Raw genomic sequence first — 18,768 nt, forward strand, 5'->3', positions numbered from 1 at the left:
GATGATTTATATGGTCCAAACCAAACGACTCTCACCCCTAACTTCAATCCAATGCACAACGAAACCTTGTGTTAATGATAGGATAAGTCTGAAAAGGCGATTTGTAATATCAAAATAGGGTAATTTCATTTATTGTCGTCGATTGTCAAAGTTATTCTATTCGTATTATCCAAGTGATTCTATTCGTATTATCCAAGTGATTCTATTCGTATTATCCAAGTGATTCTATTCGTATTATCCAAGTGATTCTATTCGATTATCCAAGTGATTCTATTCGATTATCCAAGTGATTCTATTCGATTATCCAAGTGATTCTATTCGATTATCCAAGTGATTCTATTCGATTATCCAAGTGATTCTATTCGGTTATCCAAGTGATTCTATTCGATTATCCAAGTGATTCTATTCGATTATCCAAGTGATTCTATTCGATTATCTATGTGATTCTGTTCGATTATCTATGTGATTCTGTTCGATTATCTATGTGATTCTGTTCGATTATCCAAGTGATTCTATTCGATTATCCAAGTGATTCTATTCGATTATCCAAGTGATTCTATTCGATTATTCTAGTGATTCTATTCGATTATCCATGTGATCAGAAGAAAATGAGCAGAAGTTTACAGTCGGAGAGAAAACGGGGATACGCGTTTTTGTTATAATTCGGTTAGCGTATCTCTCTCTCTCTTTCAAGGACAGAAATTTGCGAGGCACGACGGGTTGCGCGTGTTGCCATCTATGAAAATACAAGATTAAAGGAAAACATTTTTCGATCGTCTCCAATTCGCGGCAAAGACTAAATGAAAGCTTTTAGCTTAGCTATCACGTCTATGGGTTTTACAGATTTCAAGGTATTGGGCAATTTTTTTATTTTGTCGTCCGCTATTCTGCTTCGACGTTGTGTGATGATAGTCATTTCCGATTTTTAAGGTATGTTTAACATTTTATAATGATTTAGTTGTAAAAATTATTATTTTTGAAGTTTGTAGTGTTTAATTAATATTTATTTTATTTCTTTATCTGTTGGTAGATTATCCTGAATTTAGTCCAACAATGAATGAAACGATTAAGCCTAGGCTTAAGGTGTTCCTAATGACAAATGTCAGTAATTTTATAAAATCATCAGAGGATAGACTTAATTTACATGCAACAATGCTTAAGTCAGAGAGTGTTAATACGTTTATTTGTAAATTAACGGCGCTTTTTGATAAATTAAAAGAAGAATTTAAGCCAGCAGAGCCAAAAACAAGAAAAAGGAAGGTAAATCAAGAAAAAGAAGGGGAAAATGTAGAGAATGAAGAACAATTATCAAAACTGCGTACAAATAAAGCTATGGCCAGTTTAACAGTTTCTTATTTTCAAGAAGCAATAAATCTCAAGAAAGAAGTAGAATTAACCCAGTTTGACCATGTCGATGCTTTTAAGGTCCTTAATACTATCACATCCAACACATTCATTTTTTGCAAAATTCTCTCAAAATCTCCAGAAAAGCTGCAAAATCTTGATGACATTGAGAATACCCAATTAAAGAAGAGTCAATATGAAGTTCCAATACCAGAACACCTACATGAAAACTGGGGTAACGAACCTGATACTGGATTATATTTACTTGGAGGAGGTGCCATGGGCGAGATTTATAGACGAACGTTATGCCACAAAAACAAAAAAAGAAACTTAAAACAACAATTAGCAGACAATGCATTGAACAAGTGCACGGCTTTGTTGAGAATGACAGCTTCTGAAAAAGAAAAAGATCTGCCTATAGAACTCAAGAATAGAGACAACGGCAATATGTGTTACCCAAAAACCAGTTTTTTGCCATTTATCAAAAGTCTTAACAAAATAGTGGCTAGTTTTGCTAATAAACATTCTTTAATCAAGTATGGGACAAAAATGATAAAGGTATGGTCATTTTAAATATGGTAATTAAACCAGGGCAGGTCACTTCTGGTTAGGGTGTGTTGTAATCAAAGTAAAACCATTTAATCAATCTTAACATGATTTATTCAATATAAACACGATTAAAACCATCTAAGCGCAATTAAATCAATTTAAACATGAATAAATAGGATTAAGTCCGTTGAGGACGTTAAACAAGGAAGTGATCTGCATGTTTAATGAGTTTTTTGGAATCTTAATTACAGTTTTAATTTTGACGCAGGTGTGTGCAGAAGAAAGTTTTGCCTTTTTAAAATCAGAGCAGCAAAGGAAACTATTTTATCAAGCTCTTCCAGAAAACTTTATAGACAAAGAAGTTTTGGAGCATTTTTACCGAGAGTGGAGTCGTAAAATGGTACATGCAAGAATTCAGGAGTTCGTTTCCAGTAACCGCAAAAACAGAAAAGGCGGGCAAACTTTGAGGGACCAGCTTTTTGCTCTAAAAGAACGGGGAAAACAAGAACGCAAACCAAAAATTAAACAAGCAAGAAAAACCAAAGAGAAACAAGGAAAAACTGTTGCTTGCGAATCTCAATCAAAACTTCAAATGTTGCAATCCACGAAGAAAAAAAGAACCTCAAATAACGGTGCTAAACAGAATGATTCCATTAAAACTATTAACACGGTATGTTTTCCACTGATAAAGGAAGAAAGAAAGCCAAGAAAGGCAGCTAAAGAAAAATCAGATGGGAAATTGTCCCAAACCAAAAGTACAAAAATAAGTACTCGTAGAAAACCAAAAACGGATGTAATTAGTCAGAAATGTGATACTAAAAACTCTCTTAAGTCGCCCCAAGGTTGTAAAACAAGAGCTCGTACCAAAAAATCCAAAGAAATTCATGACCTTTTACATCAAAATATCTCCACATCTAGTCAGTTTTTAGGTTCAGAAGTAGATAGAAGTTCACAAGGTAGTGAGTGTTGTGTGTTAGGGGAGTCTCCAAAAAAGAGTAGCATAAAACCACCAAAAAGGGCAAGAATTTACTATTCCAAAACTAGTGAAATGTGATATTGAAATGAAAAAAAAAAAAAAAAAATTAAAATTATTTGAATGTTAATAAGATTGTGATATATGCCAACCAAAAAGCGACCCATTCCTAATAACAAAATCAGTATTAAAACTTTCAATTTATTGTAACTAGTCCCTTGAATCAAATAAAACAATTTACTGTTGAAATATGAAAAATGTCATTTTATAAAGATATTAGCTCAATTATTTTAGAAGTGCAGTGCATTAAAGAAAAATTTACATTCATTAAATCAGAATTTCCATATTTATAATTGCCAGGTGTCTTAGATTAAATTTTAGATTCTCGAACACATAGTGGTTGATCCCTGTACTGCCTATTGCCGCGATGGCTTCCATGCACATTCACTAATGTAAAAATAGCTTTGCACGAAGTTGGATAGTTTAATGATGACAGTTTTCCATTAGAGGAATATTTTAATTGAGAAAACAGACTTTCGACTGAGCTCCCGTTGATTCGAATAGGCGAAAGAAAGTTTTTTGGGTAAAGTTTAAAAAAATCTTCCACAAATCCTTTTAAACCAAAAACTGACACTCTTAACAAGTCCCAAGTTTGCCAAGAAAGAAAAACTTCTTGTCTTGGGTTGTTTAAATTGATTTCTGGATTTTCTGTTAATATTTCTACAGCCCATTTTTCAAAGTAATTATAACCCTCTATGATTGATTTCATTACACTAGAATCTTCACAATTAATCCTCTTATGTGATAAAAATCCATTTTCAAAAAGTTGATTACAAGCTCGGAGATATTTATAGGCTTCAAAGGCACTTTGTTTACTTTCTGTAGAACCAACCGATCCATTGGCGTATCCAAAAAGTTCGCACAAAACATCCTCTTGTTGCATTACTTTGGATGGGGGAACGTTTAGTCTGGTCCATGAGTCTCGTATTAGGTAACTATCTAGTAAATACCGAGCTCTTCGTAATTGACCATTTTTTACTCTTTCCTTATCTCTCTCTGAAACTTCTTCCAACTGGCGCCATCCAAATTGTGTGCCATTACGTGAAAACTCTTTAGGGCCATCATTTCTAGAAGCGAACAGCTGGCCAATCATATTTTTTAATTGATGTGAGGGACAAATGATCCAATATATATATCTATCTTCCTCAGAGAAAGGATTCCTAAATTTTGGTTCAATTAAGAAATCATAACCTCCTACATCAGTTTTCTTGTATCCAAATGCTCCATTAACACCCATAGTTAGTTTCATTAGTGCCAAATTTTCACTAGCTCCGTCGCAGACCAATCCCAAGGTTTTGAAACCGTATGCATGCAAAGCTTCAATAGTTTGATAAAGACAGGCTACTAGTAGTTTTTGTTGGAAAGGGAAACTTGATGTGAAGTAAGGGCCAATAACATCATATCCTGATGTCATATCCCGCCATAGGAATTGAAGGACATACTGTGCTGGTGCTATTGTTCTCTGAGTAGTTTTGTAGATATCAGTCAGCTGTGGGTAGTCTTCTTCGTCCATTGCATAGCCAACAAATTCATGGGATTTCGAATTCCATATGACTTTGTCAATGACCTTTACCTCATCAAATACTAATATACCATCCCCTTTAGGAACTTCTTCACCCAGTTGTACCTTTTCATCTTTCCAACTATTATATTTAATTTCTTGTTCAGCTAGGTATTTTTCAACCACTCCTGGAGGATGGTAAAATTTCTTTGTTTTATCTCTTAGAGTTGATTCGCTAGGGAGGTTGAGGATTTTGAAACCTCTCAATGCTCTGTAAGCAGCCTTGCTTCTGCTAGCTACAGCTAGAGCGATTCTCAGAGTGATCGAAGACCATTGTCCTCTTTTCTTACTGTTCAATGATTTTGCTTGATCGGAAAGAAATTCAGTTTGGTCTTGGATATGTTTTAATTCAGAGTCACGCTCCCAGGAAGCTTTAAGTAAGCTTTTAGTGAATCCACTGGTGGTATTCAGAGTTTCTTCTAGTTCCTCGCTGTAGCTATCATTTATTTTTGAAATTATTTCAGATAGTTGTTTTGAATCAGAACATCTCAAGTCAAGTTGTCTCTTTTCAATCTCTTGGCTTAGTTTTGCAATTTTACGCCTCATCATAAATCTGGCCTTTTGAACTCTAGAGTTACGTTTTTTTTTACTGCTAGGCGTTAAGAATTTAACAGGAAAATTGCTGCGGATACACTGTCTTTTAAAAATTCTTGTTGGGGTTTCTTCAGCTTTTCTCTTCTTTGCTCTATATATTTCATTGGTCAATACTGCACAAAATTTGCATTGTTTACTTTTAATTTTGGGTTTTTCCTCAAGTCCTTTATCGCCCTGATTGTAGAAAATCTCACACCTTATTGACTGGTATCGAGTATGAGGATAGTTATAAGACACTAAACTTTTGGGTAAAGTACAGGTTGCATCCTTGACTTTAGTTTCATTCACACCAGGACAAAAAACATGGCCCAAGTAACCACTAATCATGAGTAAAACATTTCGTATGCTTTTTTCTTCAAGTATCTTATCGTCATTTTTAAGTTCAATTATTTTCATTGGTTTGAAAATAACATACAAATAACATAGCCCATCTTCATGCACGACTAACTCAATCGGATCTTGATAGTAATGAGAATTTATCAAACCAATATTTTTCATCCTTTTAATGGATAATAGTCCCTTTTTGTTATGGCATTCTTTAATCTGTAATTACAATAATGGAAAAGACTATTATTTTCATAATTTACTATTAATAATATATAACTTATACCTCATATTGTAATTCGGAGGAAAAATCTTTTTCCACAATTTGCCTTACTTCCTCTATAAACGGTGCAAGCGGCTTAAGTTGACCAGTACGAGTGTACAAATCAAATACTGGTTTTTGTACGGTGTTCGTAGATTTATTTAACTTCGTTAAATTTGATTTAATTGCAAAATTAATTCCTTCTAATTCCAAATAACACTGAGTAGAAGAATCTTTCTTCAATGGTTTACTATCATCAACCTTTGTTTTTGTACAAGTATCGCGAAGTTTTACTTCTTTTAAAATATTGCAATTTACTGATTTGTGTTTTATTTTTGGCCTATTCATTAAATAAAAATTACACTGAGTGGCTGCATCGTTAACTTTACTTAAATCCGAATTAACACCACTGGTAGACGCCATCTTTAACCGAACCAGCCGCGAAAAGATGCTCGAGCTTTTAAACTTTGTTTTCCGTGTCTGCCGCTAGGTAGCGTAATTTTAACCAGAGAGGAGACACACCGAGGGAGGGGTAGGGGAGAAAATATTTCCTCTCTTAAAGTACTTGCATGCACAAAGGGCTCTACGGGACACTGTAAACTTCTGCTCATTTTCTTCTGATGTGATTCTATTCGATTATGTATGTGATTCTATTCGATTATCCAAGTGATTCTATTCGTATTATCCAAGTGATTCTATTCGATTATCCAAGTGATTCTATTCGATTATCCAAGTGATTCTATTCGATTATCCAAGTGATTCTATTCGATTATCCAAGTGATTCTATTCGATTATCCAAGTGATTCTGTTCGATTATCTATGTGATTCTGTTCGATTATCTATGTGATTCTGTTCGATTATCTATGTGATTCTGTTCGATTATCCAAGTGATTCTATTCGATTATCCAAGTGATTCTATTCGATTATCCAAGTGATTCTATTCGATTATCTATGTGATTCTGTTCGATTATCTATGTGATTCTGTTCGATTATCTATGTGATTCTGTTCGATTATCCAAGTGATTCTATTCGATTATCCAAGTGATTCTATTCGATTATCCAAGTGATTCTATTCGATTATCCAAGTGATTCTATTCGATTATCCATGTGATTCTATTCGATTATCCATGTGATTCTATTCGATTATCCAAGTGATTCTATTCGATTATCTGTGTGATTCTATTCGATTATCTGTGTGATTCTATTCGATTATGTATGTGATTCTATTCGATTATGTATGTGACTCTATTCGATTATGTATGTGATTCTATTCGATTATCCAAGTGATTCTATTCGATTTTCCTAGCGATTATATTCGATTTTCCTAGCGATTATATTCGATTATCCAAGATATTCTATTCCATTTTCCAATCGATTCTATTCGATTTTCCAATCGATTCTATTCCATTTTCCAATCGATTCTATTCGATTTTCCAAGCAAAATATTTCGATTACCCAAATAATTTCTATTAAATATCGAAGTAATTTCTATCGATTATCCAAGTTATTTCTATCGATTATCCAAGTGATTTCTATTGATCATCCAAATGGTGTTAACCACTTTTCAAAGTGATAACTTGATAGAGTCATAGAGATACCATTGTTGAGAATAACTTTCAAAATCAAATAGAATCACTTGGTAATTCGAATACAATTACTTGGAAAATGGGTTAAAATTACTTGAAATTGGCTTAGAATTACTTGGATAATGGGTTAGAATTACTTGGATAATGGGTTAGAATTACTTGGATAATGGGTTAAAATTACTTGGATAATGGGTTAGAATTACTTGGATAGTGGGTTAGAATTACTTGGATAATGGGTTAGAATTACTTGGATAATGGGTTAAAATTACTTGGATAATGGGTTAAAATTACTTGGATAATGGGTTAAAATTACTAGAAAATCAAATTGAAGTTATTTTATTGAAACCACTAAGTAAATGAAACCAATCCATTGGAAACCGATAGGAATAGCTTAGAGTAAGAAATAGAACTGAAGTTCTCAACGCTAATGAAACCAGTCTAATTACGTACATAAATTTTATTGAACTGTCAATTCTACATTCATAAGAATCAAAAGATTAAGGTCAAGTAAGCCCGCATTATGTCGTTACCAGCGAGTTAGTAATTTTTTTTTCTTTAGCGACGTTTGACGTTTCCCCTTAAAATTGTCATTAAACAAATTGATGTGGATGAGACAAGTTCAATGAATGAAGTTATTTGGTGGGAAACCCTTGGTGCCCAACTCGCTAATCCTGAATATAGCACCAGCCTTCGGATAAGATTTTAACTCTTCGTCCGTATAGAATTCCGACGCCGATGTGACGTACAAATCGGTTAGATTTGGTCCTCCAAAGCAACAAGACGTTATCTGATCAGCTGGTAACATGATAGTAGATAACAGACGACCTACGAGAAAGAGAACTCTGAAATAATCGTAACGATTCGTTTATTTCTAGAGTTTCCAAAAAATTTCTATTTAACAAAGTTGGAACTATCTGTGCACAAGCTCAAGGGGTTTCACAGAAAGTGTTTTAAAACCAGAGTTTAGGTTTAAAGCAAATCTCGGCTGTGGTTTACTTTAAAGAAATGCCCCAGATGAGTTCTGATTTGCTCCTGCCTTTGGCTAGGTAAAATTTGTGTATGAAAGACCAGCCAGAATGTTAGGGGTGCCACAGGAGCCGACATTTGCTTTAAGTTGCTACTCGAACGATGAAATGCTGCCGCCTTTCATATTTAAAGCTCTTTGGATAGATGGCATTTTGAGCTTTGAAACAAAAGGAAACCATACCAGTTTCCGAGTCAACTTGTACAATTTTGGAGCCGTTGTAAAAAGCAACCCAAAGGTGATTGTTGACGTCTATGGTCATGCCATCAGGGAAACCCTCTTCATCTTGGAAATCAACCAATACCCGTTGATTACCTAAAATAGGATGAAATAAGTATAAAAAATCAAAATTTCTGTCACACTTATCTTATTATATATTACTTATTGATCCATCTCTTTCCTCGTAATCGAAAGCGTCCACCCTCTTTGCTAGCGAGTCGATGAAGAACATGGTTCTGTTGTCCGATGTCCAGGCCAACCCGTTGGAGATACTGATCGAGTCCAGTTGCTTCCACGGTATTAAATTGGGGCCCATTCGATAGAGAGCGCCCTGATCTTTGATGAAAGTTTTGGGGTCGCTGACCACAGCCATCGTTCCTGATGAAAATAATCAAGGACGTCATTAGATCAGGTTTATCTGCAGGATATCAAACCCTCTGCCGCACCGAGGAGAGATTTAAGTACACCCCCATTTAAGGAAGTATTCGCGAATAAACCATTACAAAGTTTAATAGATTATTTCTACTTCGAAAATATCAACATCTTAACGCATGATAAGAAGAATTTTATTCAACTTTAATATAAATAAATAAATAAATCTGATCAAAATTTCCTGTTAAGGTCATTACCAATGAACCCTCATTTAAAGCTACGAGTAACGATACCCCTAAAATCATATCATAAACAGTTTGATTAGATGTGAGGAATTTCAAATTGAGTCAAACATTTTCAAGGTCCTCTTGGATAGCAACCAACATTCGTTAAGTACTTGAAGTTTACCGAAGTATCTTAGAAATTTTCCATGATTGTTATCCTTATCTTTAAAAACTCCGATCGGGGAATATTGAACCTTAATCGTTAATTCACAAGACTTAAGTGACTGATGTAATCGGTTACAAAATGAAGCTTATCTTCCAAATGTTTGTTCAACCAAAATCATTCGATTTCCCCACCCACACTTTTCCTTTAATAAACATTTCTGTCTAGACCTAGATAATTACAGTCGGATAAGACTATTTCAAATTATCTATACTACACCGAGTTGGAGAAAAACAAAACTGAACATCTGGTTAATTATTACCGATCCACAGCCTTCCCGAGCTGTCGCATTTGCCATCGTTGAAACGGTTATTCTTGATGTTGTCCTCGACGTTGCTTACTACGCTGAATTTTCCAGTGTCCCACTCCAGAAAGCCGATCTTTTTATCGAGGGACACCAAAAGACGTTCTTCATTTGTGTTACCGTTGCGCGAGGTCACAGGTACTACCACAGAGGTCATACCATCTAAAATATGAAATGTAGTTTAATAGATACTCAAGAATAAAAAGCCGTTCTAAAATATTAATGACTGCAAATATGCTATATAAAAACGAGTTTTACTTCGCAGTCCTTAAAAAACTGCATTTATACACAGTCCTTGGCGACACTTTTTCAAACCCACAAAGGGCCAGAAATTATAAATTATTATATGTATTGTAATTTGAGTTTGAGTTTAATCGATATGAGAAATTTGGTTTTAATTGCGTAGTTCAAACATGTATTATGATTCGAAATTTTACAACAAAAACGGGTATAAATGCGGCATTTCGGATCAAACAGCTAAAATCAAGGACGATTATGACTAGAGTTCAAATTGAGGTTTAAAACTCACACAAGGTGTAACAACACACACATGAACACCTTTTCTGAATGTATGATAAATGTCTGAAATATGACACTGCTTTTAAAACCACAAATCAGAATGAGGGACCTCATTTTAGGAGTAGTAAAGCGACATTTTACTCGAAATAAGTGTTCCACCCTGAATAATTAAAATGCTAAAAGCTAATTTTGTATTTTACAAGTTTTTACAAGAATAGATTCTATGCGATTTCATATGTGAAAATCTGAGCTCCCTTTATCTCGAAACGCCGCATTTATACCCGTTTTTGAATCGTAACAAATGTTTGAACTACGTAATTAAAACCAAATTTCTTATATCGATTAAACTTAAATTCAAATTGCAATACATATAATAATTTCTAATTTCTGGTCCTTTGTGGGTTTGAAAAGTGTCGCCAAGGATTGTGTATAAATGCAGTTTTTAGGGTCAGGGTGTTTACATTTACCAGCGATTGTTCACATTTGAGGTCCTCTTAGGGGTTTGGGAAATAGGATATTGTGCAAAATTTAAGAGTTAAAAAGCTGAAAATGTAGCGATTTGTGTCTAAAGAATCATATTCCATATCCTGAAAGTTTCAGGTGTCTAACGTTAGCGCCACGGAGGTTATTCAAAGATTTCTAAAAAGTGTTCACAATTACCAGTACCAACCCTAGTTTCCGCATAGAATGGAATTTTTTCTTTCTCTCTGGTTCCCACGCTAAGACTGAGTATAACGTGAGAAAAAACAAAACGCCGTGAACTGCGCAATCGCGTTGAAATTTATGAAAAAAAAACAGCTTGGTATTTGTCATGTGAACATAGTCCCTACCGTTTTCAATGTAATTCTCGTTTTCTATTCGAATTTAACCTCTTGGAAACGATTACTCGGTTTAGGGAACTGTATTCGTATTCAAATCCTCGATTCAAATCGGTTATACGAATTTCTTTTCGAATAATCGGTTTTTAATTCGAATACTCGGTTTTCTAAAAGTGGCAAATTTGATTCGTCGAATCGAATATTTATTTACTTGAATCGGTTAAGGTACAGAAAGTCAAAAACGACTTATGGCGACCACCGTTAATGAGAAGAATATAAATAAATGAAATATTGTCATTTACTTCTGATATTGTACAATAGATCGAGAATATTTGCATATATATTTAGGTATGTTGTTGTTTAATCGGGATTAGATGCAGTGGCGAGCAAGTTAATTAGTTTGACATTGAAAATGAATTCTTAGTTTTTAACGGAAGAGATTTCTATTGGTTAGGGTAATAATCTCCAAAGATTAAAAAAATTCGAGTATTCGCACAGCCCTAAATTTGTGAACCGCGCCGGGACACTAGCTCCTAAATATCATTGGGAATAATTCGTAAAGACTAAAATTGTTGAGATATATAAAATGTTTTTAGAACAACTTTAAGATACAGGTGTTTCACAACATATCAATAAACCCATAAGACAAATATTAATTCCTTAAGTTAAGTAATCAAGATTAAAATACAGGATATTCCTACTTCTTTCAGGAGAGAACATACTACATTACGATACGAGATGTAATTATTTGTTAAGTCTGGATTTTGATCCAGAAACCGATCATATTTATTTCTTCACCTAAGCTCTAACTTTACTAAAATGCTTGTTTATTAATATAATTATTACATATTAAAAATAATCAAGTTGTAAAGTGCGTATGAGAAGAAATAACTATGATCGATTTCTGGACCAAAATCCAGACAACAAATAATTACATCTCGTTTAAAAAGTAGGATTATTCTGTATTTAATTCTTAATTACTTAATTTTATTTTGGATTTATTACATTTATCTTAAATATTTTCGAAAGATATTTTACATATCACAACGACTTAAACTAAATTCTTTTACACCCTTTCGATTGAGTTAAATACACAGTCTACCTACCTATAGTAATTGCGTTTATTACTGAAATTTTATTTTACGTTTCGTGCTATACAGGGTGTTTCTGATAACTCTGCCATAAATTAATGGTTGTGTTTTGAGGGTCAAAGAACAGGGATCTATACAACATTTAGTTACGGAGATATGGACTCCTCGGGACTTCCAAATATTGGCCCCTTAATCGAGAAAATAATCACACATGTTTAGCAAGACATTTCAGCCTTCAATCTATGAACGTTATTGTACCTTTATTTAGCAGAAATGTAGAAGTGCATGTATGCTGTTAAAGTAAAGCTCGAGCTAATTACTACACATGCGTAAATATTTCCTTGCTTAAGGGGGAAGTGTTAGGGAGTTCACATCTCCGTCACTAAATGTTGTAGACCCCGTTTTGACTAAAAAAAACACGCTCAGTAATTATGGCAGACTTATCAGAGACACTATGTTTAGACAGGAAACGGTACTAGCTCAGCTATTTTGATAGATAAAGATAATCAAAATGACTCACTTAAATGCTTGGTTTCCGTAATTCTAGTTTCTGGGTTAAGTTTACAAACATCTCCAGCCACGATATCAACGTGCCACAATTCATTCGTTTTAGCATTCCAGTGCGGTCCTTCTCCTAATTGGTTTCTTCGATTCGAAATCGTTTCTATCCTCATTGGCATAATGAACGGAAAACCTTTCCCAACTTCCAAAGAATAGTCGTACACTGGCGCGTATTGTCTTCTACCCAACTAAAACATAAATGTCTTGAACTTGATAATATTCGGGTGGTGGTGTTTGAAGATATTTAAAGACGCGTTAAACGATCGAAGGCCTTGATATTTCGTTTCCCCCGTTTAAGGAACATACTTTCCCCGTCTTAAACTGAGGGCTTGCCGATAAGGGACCGATTTCTGGCTAACTTAAAAACTAACAGAGCTGTTGTTGGGTGGTTGATTCCCTAAAACGCACGCTCCAAATTAAGTGGTTTTACAAAAGATCTTAGCTAAGGGAAAATATAAATCACGGTATAATGATTGCCTGAACAGCTCAACAAAAAAGAAGACAAGGGGGTGAAATTGTGACTCGAGTAAAAGCCCGCCGCGCTCTCCGAACGATGCAAGATTCGTAATAACTAGTGTTTCTATAATAGGCTTCACTCGATCTCGTAAATGCATAGAAATTAAACAAAGGAATAGGTGATTTCCTATGAAGAACATGCAAACACTGTTGTTAAAGTAAACCTTCAAAATAATTTTTTATAAAATAGACCTAAAATTACCGATCGTAGCATTGCCAAACTATCTATATCTGACTGATAATCAACGCCCAGACCAAACCGCTTTACCTAGATTACTTAAACTTTGCGGGGATGTTTCTCCTTTGTAGTAGGTACGCAATAAGAAAGATTATACCAATCCAAGATCATCTTCAAAATGGCGGGCAGAAATGAGAACACAAAAAAAAGCCTTCCTTACGGAATAACGCCCATTCGTTTCAAACGATTTCATTACTATTAACATAAGTTTATAAGGTACGTTCCATAAGTTTTACACTACACATACTTTGTAATGCTAGAGACAGGAACAAACTAAATAAAAACATGGCGGACCGCATACGATCTCTTCCAACCAGGCATGGTCGAAAATGACGTCACGACTCAAGCTTATTGCTGATTGACTCGCGCCGAAAAAATAGAAAGCTAATATCACCACACTCAACGTAATTTTGGTTTTTTTCATTTGCCGCTTGACGTCGGGCGAAAACGTCTGATGTACGCCAAGTGAAAACCATGCTTAAGCTTTTGAAAGAGCCTCACTTCATGATAAGCTCTCAGTAACCAGTGACAAACTTATGGAACATATCTTATGAACTTACATATTAAAGCTAATCGGAATCATTTTGTAGCCATTTTCTTAACTTATGGTAATACGTGAGGCGCTGTTAAGGCTTAGTACAGACTAAATAGGAAGATGGACTGCAAAACCGAGTGTAGTCAATACTCGCGTCGTTCTCGAACTGTAAGTCTCTAGCATTAGAAAGTATGTAGTGTCATACTTATGGAACGCATCTTATAGTCTTATGGTATTACAAATATAGGACCTTGCCTACCCATGGTTCAGTTAATTCAAACAATTCAGTACTTTTTTGAAAATTAATTACTTTCGCATACATACCAGAGTTTTCTATAGTACTCCGAATATTGATCACCCTAGAAACGCGACAGAGTTTCAATTCCTTTAGTATAATTTCGTTGATTTTCTATCGATAGAGTCAACCCGTACAAGAGCAACCTCTACTGTCTTTTTTTTACACTCTATATGGAGCGCTCATTACCAAAGTTGTTTGAAACAAATTGCGACCGAGGTATATTTAACCCGGTTAGGTTTACAGCGCATTACCTGAGTGTATCGTCTGATTCGATTCTTTCAATGCCAAGTGGAAACAAATCCCGAGGATTTTTACCGATAAGGTCAGACACGCTTTTGACAGTCCGTCCGAGGAATCTAGAACGTTAATTGTAGATTGAATTTGTGCAATTGCTGCATGAATAAAGAGCGGCTAAAGTCTGGCGTTAGTTGTTAGGATTCGATCGATCTACGAGCGTGATTAGAATGTTAATTCCCTAAAATGTAGGGCATTATCAGATTCTGCCATTTCCTGCATTTACTGTAACCGCGCGATTAAATGAATGGTATTTTGAAACATAGCTATAGATGTATGTAATAGATCAAAATACATTCAGGGCATAAAACTCATGAGAAATTCCTCCAAATTTTGAAATTTAAGCAAGTTCGAGAAGAAAATAAATACGGTATCATATCTTCATTTGAAGTTTTAAATAGATTAAAGTGGTTTGATATTTATTTTTTCGAAAGTCATTAAGTGCCATCAAATCCATTATTGGAAAATTCCAAATGTTTCGCTCCCGTTACAAAATGGGAACATTCTAAAAAACAGTTGTAGACGAAAAGTCCCAAGCGACTTTAGACCATTCCATTAATTCCTGCAGAGAAGCAAACACATCTTAGGTTATTTCCCTAGAGCCAAGACATTCCGCTAGACGCAATTCTAGCCTCCAGCGTGTAGTCGGACTACATCTGGCGTTGCCTCATGTCATGAGCGATATAAACTGAGATGGCGTTGCCTCATGTCATGAGTGATATAAACTGAGATGGCGTTGCCTCATGTCATGAGCGATATAAACTGAGATGGCGTTGAATCATGTCATGAGGGATATAAACTGAGATGGCGTTGCCTCATGTCATGAGGGATATAAACTGAGATGGCGTTGAATCATGTCATGAGGGATATAAACTGAGATGGCGTTGCCTCATGTCATGAGGGATATAAACTGTGTGTTGGTTTCTCTTTATATAATTAATGGGACGGTCTATGTGCCAAAGAATCAACAGTACTCGATATGGAGAAACCATCAGGTCCTTCCTTTTTCGGTACTAGAGACTAGAGTCGCTAATTTCACATGTGTATACGGTATACCATGTGGTAATATTAGGCTATAATGAGACTTACCTACAAGTGGAAGGATGAATGGTTTTCTGCGTTTTCAGTTTAATACTCTAGGGAGCATTGAACAAATCCTTATTCTAGGTATAAGGAAAGCCAGCCTTGAGGAAGAGGCACAGGGTTCTCTAGTTAGGGAAGCCTTACGAAATGCTTTCCAAAAGGTCTAACGCATCCGTCCTATTATACTCAATGTTTGCGTTTCAACCAAAATTCCCATTTAACGAAATGTACGGGTTTTAAGGTCATGCGTGATTGCCATAACGCGGGCGACTAAACAATTAATAACTATACGAATAAAGATCAGAACCATTACAGCTCAGTATGCCTGTACACAACTGATTAGTCTTAGTTGTAGTACACATTAATATTACAACAGTTACATTCAGTCAAAAAACAACCCTTATACATTAAAGGCGGTATGAAGTCTTATCTACCGCTCCCTTAGAATTTTGGTATAATATAATCAACATCCGGTCTGCAGTTGAACTCCCTCGCGTCAAAGCAGGATTCACCTCACTAAACAATTGGGTTAAGTCAGAACTCTGGATTCAGGATTTATTGGGAGACATGTTAAATACAACTCTTTCAAAACACACTGACTCACCACTATTCTCACAGCTTCTCATTTTTTTCACATCTAAATTAAATTATGTAAAAGAACACTGTATATTTAATCCTCCTTATTCCCGATGCGTGTGCCAAGGCCCAACGCACGATTCCACACTGACAAATCAGGGTCAAAGTGAGGCGTCATCTGCTTCAAAGTCGAAAATATTGAAACGTTTCTTCTGTGAAGCTAAGGACTTAACAGATGGTGTCATTTCAAATCATGTATAACGTCTATATAACAAGGTAATTCGTGAATATTGTAACGTGACTGACGGACTTATCTACACTTTCTTGCAAGCCACCGAGCTATGGAATTCTCCTAGCTATTTTCCGTAGTGATTGGAATAACAGCAGGTATTGGATTGACTCCATCTTTGGGTACGGATGGACACAACACTTGGTTCGAGTGTGGCCAAGGTCATTTTTATGAGAACTACTTATAGGCCAGGACAGATAGGCTAAAAAAGGGCTTGACCTAGAACATTTGAACATAAAGATGAAAATTGGTATGTGTTGTTTTTAACCCAACAAAAAATATACCAAAAGTCCCCTGCTGTAGAGCGCGAGCTTTCGCCGCCATCTTGGAAAATGGCCGCCAGGAATGCCAGCTTCAATGTATCCCACATTCTTCAAAAATTATGAAAATTGGTACAAATTATGATTGTATCCACCTGAACATCATAGTAAAATTTTACAGCTCTGAGTTTTATAGTTCGGTCCAGGGCCGTCGTCAGGGGGAGGGCCGGGTGGGCCCGGCCCTACCTACAATATGTTTGGCCCTACCTGAAATATTTCCGAAATTTTTGGAAACTGCTTATGGCCCTACCAGTAGTTTCATTGGCCCAACGCTCCTACCCCTAACCCCACCAGACTACGTTCATGACATTCTGCTAAGCCAATAAATCCCATATAAATAAAACGAAATTAAAAAATTATTGTCATGGCATAAAAAAACGTTTTCGCCAAGCTTTTGCAAATTGGCACACTCTTCGTAGACGGTAGAGCAGATGATACCAGTGTTGCTAATGTTTGAAAGTGGATTTTCCCACTTCCATTTGAAAAATTTCCCACATTTCCTACAGGCCCTTTTTAGCGCCGCCCCCAGCTAACATACGGAAAAAAGGTTACAGTCACATTTATCTGGACTATGTTTTCCTACTAGGTTTTATATGGAATATAACTCCGCATGGCTTTGACATTATATACAAATGCACCAAAACGCTATAAAGCTTTAAAATTCTCAAAATATTGTACTCTTTTTCCATTTACAATCACCGAATTTATTTCGTAATATCACTTGCAATTATTTAACCGAGCAAAATTTTCGAAAATGCACTAATTTTAACTGCATAGTCTGCACTTTTAACACTTAAACAGTGAAATTCCCACATTTAACAGATTTCGGAAAAAAAATACGTTTTTCCCACAGAGCCTAAAACCTTACCAAAATTTCCCACACATTGGCAACACTGGATCATTCTGAACTCTCGGGAGGTCTATAGCTTCGTGAAATCAGGCAGGCTTACAAATAAGTTATTTCCTATACTCCGGAACTGGTGTGGTTGTCGCGTTCGTGGCAACTAATTATTAGGGCAAATATTTTGGAAAAGTGAAAGCTGGTTATATAATTTGGAAAACGTGGCAATTATCTATTCATATATTTTGGTAAAGGTAAAAACAAATCATACTAAGTATCAGGGCCCTTTTTTGCAAGATCTTTTTTGTAATAGATCTACTCGAATGCGAGTTGACATATTTATTTTTCATTCGCAAACGTAACCTGACCCAACCACTCCTGCCAATGTTAAATAAATCATTTTTAATATACATACTAAATTGAAGAACATAAAATATTAATATTGTATTTAAATTAAACTTGGAAATGAACATTTCGTCATTCGGCATATTTATTGTCGTTTACAAAGCTAACCGCACCTGTTTAAATGTTAGTTGAGTCTTTATTGTTATTGATACACATTTCAGCTTATGGTCAAATCTCTTAACATACATGCAGCGTAAGGTTATTATATTTTTTGCCAAGTTTCAAAAGTTCACATTTCATAGTCTTTTTACAAAAAAAAATAAAATTAAAACGGAAATTAGCTATGATTAAAGGATTTAGCCATGAGTCGGAGGAAATATGTTTCTTTTACGGTTTCACTGGTTAGTCTTCTGAAATATTAGTGAGAAGTATATTCAGGGCTTTAAATTATCGTGCAAAGGTTCAGAATTTTAAAACTATTAGTTTTTTTTCAAAATTCATTGAATCTTTGTTTGTACTTATCACAGTAACATAGACATTTTTTAGGAAAAGAACTCTGCGCGATAACTTGCATCGTCATATTGACGGTCCTGGTAAAAGCTGACGGCTTTGAATTTTCAAGTGATAGTCTGAGATACACGCTCAAAGAAATATATCTTTGAACTGGCTTCCAAAGCCCGGGCAGCCAGCGTCCCGGTGTCAGGTGATCCAGGAGGTTATGTATAGAGTGACTAGTCTTTTAGTGTTAATCGGTTAGTCGCACTAGTGCTTAATTTTTAAACCGCGTATTAGAGATATATGTTTAACCAGATCAAACAATCAATG

The 18,768-nt window shown here is 35.3% G+C and overlaps 3 protein-coding genes across 3 annotated transcripts; 1 reads left to right on the forward strand and 2 right to left on the reverse strand.

The window, feature by feature from the left end:
• The first annotated feature begins 603 nt into the window (after nt 1-603).
• Nucleotides 604-2,947, forward strand: LOC149717088 (uncharacterized). Its single transcript, XM_089835147.1, has 3 exons — nt 604-930; nt 1,031-1,902; nt 2,162-2,947. The coding sequence occupies exons 2-3, from the start codon at nt 1,054-1,056 to the stop codon at nt 2,945-2,947; spliced, it is 1,635 nt and encodes a 544-aa protein (XP_089691273.1). The 5' UTR covers nt 604-930; nt 1,031-1,053.
• Nucleotides 1,987-6,278, reverse strand: LOC149717089 (uncharacterized). Its single transcript, XM_089835136.1, has 2 exons — nt 5,692-6,278; nt 1,987-5,624 (listed from the first exon to the last, which is right to left on the reverse strand). Exons 1-2 carry the CDS (start codon nt 6,088-6,090, stop codon nt 3,237-3,239), a joined length of 2,787 nt encoding a protein of 928 aa, XP_089691262.1. The 5' UTR covers nt 6,091-6,278; the 3' UTR covers nt 1,987-3,236.
• A 1,417-nt stretch (nt 6,279-7,695) lies between these two features.
• Nucleotides 7,696-14,375, reverse strand: LOC149717090 (regucalcin-like). The gene is made up of 6 exons (XM_089835171.1): nt 14,222-14,375; nt 12,568-12,796; nt 9,578-9,781; nt 8,659-8,874; nt 8,461-8,592; nt 7,696-8,078 (listed from the first exon to the last, which is right to left on the reverse strand). Exons 2-6 carry the CDS (start codon nt 12,725-12,727, stop codon nt 7,873-7,875), a joined length of 918 nt encoding a protein of 305 aa, XP_089691297.1. The 5' UTR covers nt 12,728-12,796; nt 14,222-14,375; the 3' UTR covers nt 7,696-7,872.
• Nucleotides 14,376-18,768: the final 4,393 nt, after the last annotated feature.

Source organism: Phalangium opilio, unplaced genomic scaffold (genome assembly GCF_054372755.1).
Source record: "Phalangium opilio isolate 3A_F unplaced genomic scaffold, DU_Popi_V2 ptg000003l_1, whole genome shotgun sequence".
NCBI classification, from domain to species: Eukaryota; Metazoa; Arthropoda; class Arachnida; order Opiliones; family Phalangiidae; genus Phalangium; species Phalangium opilio.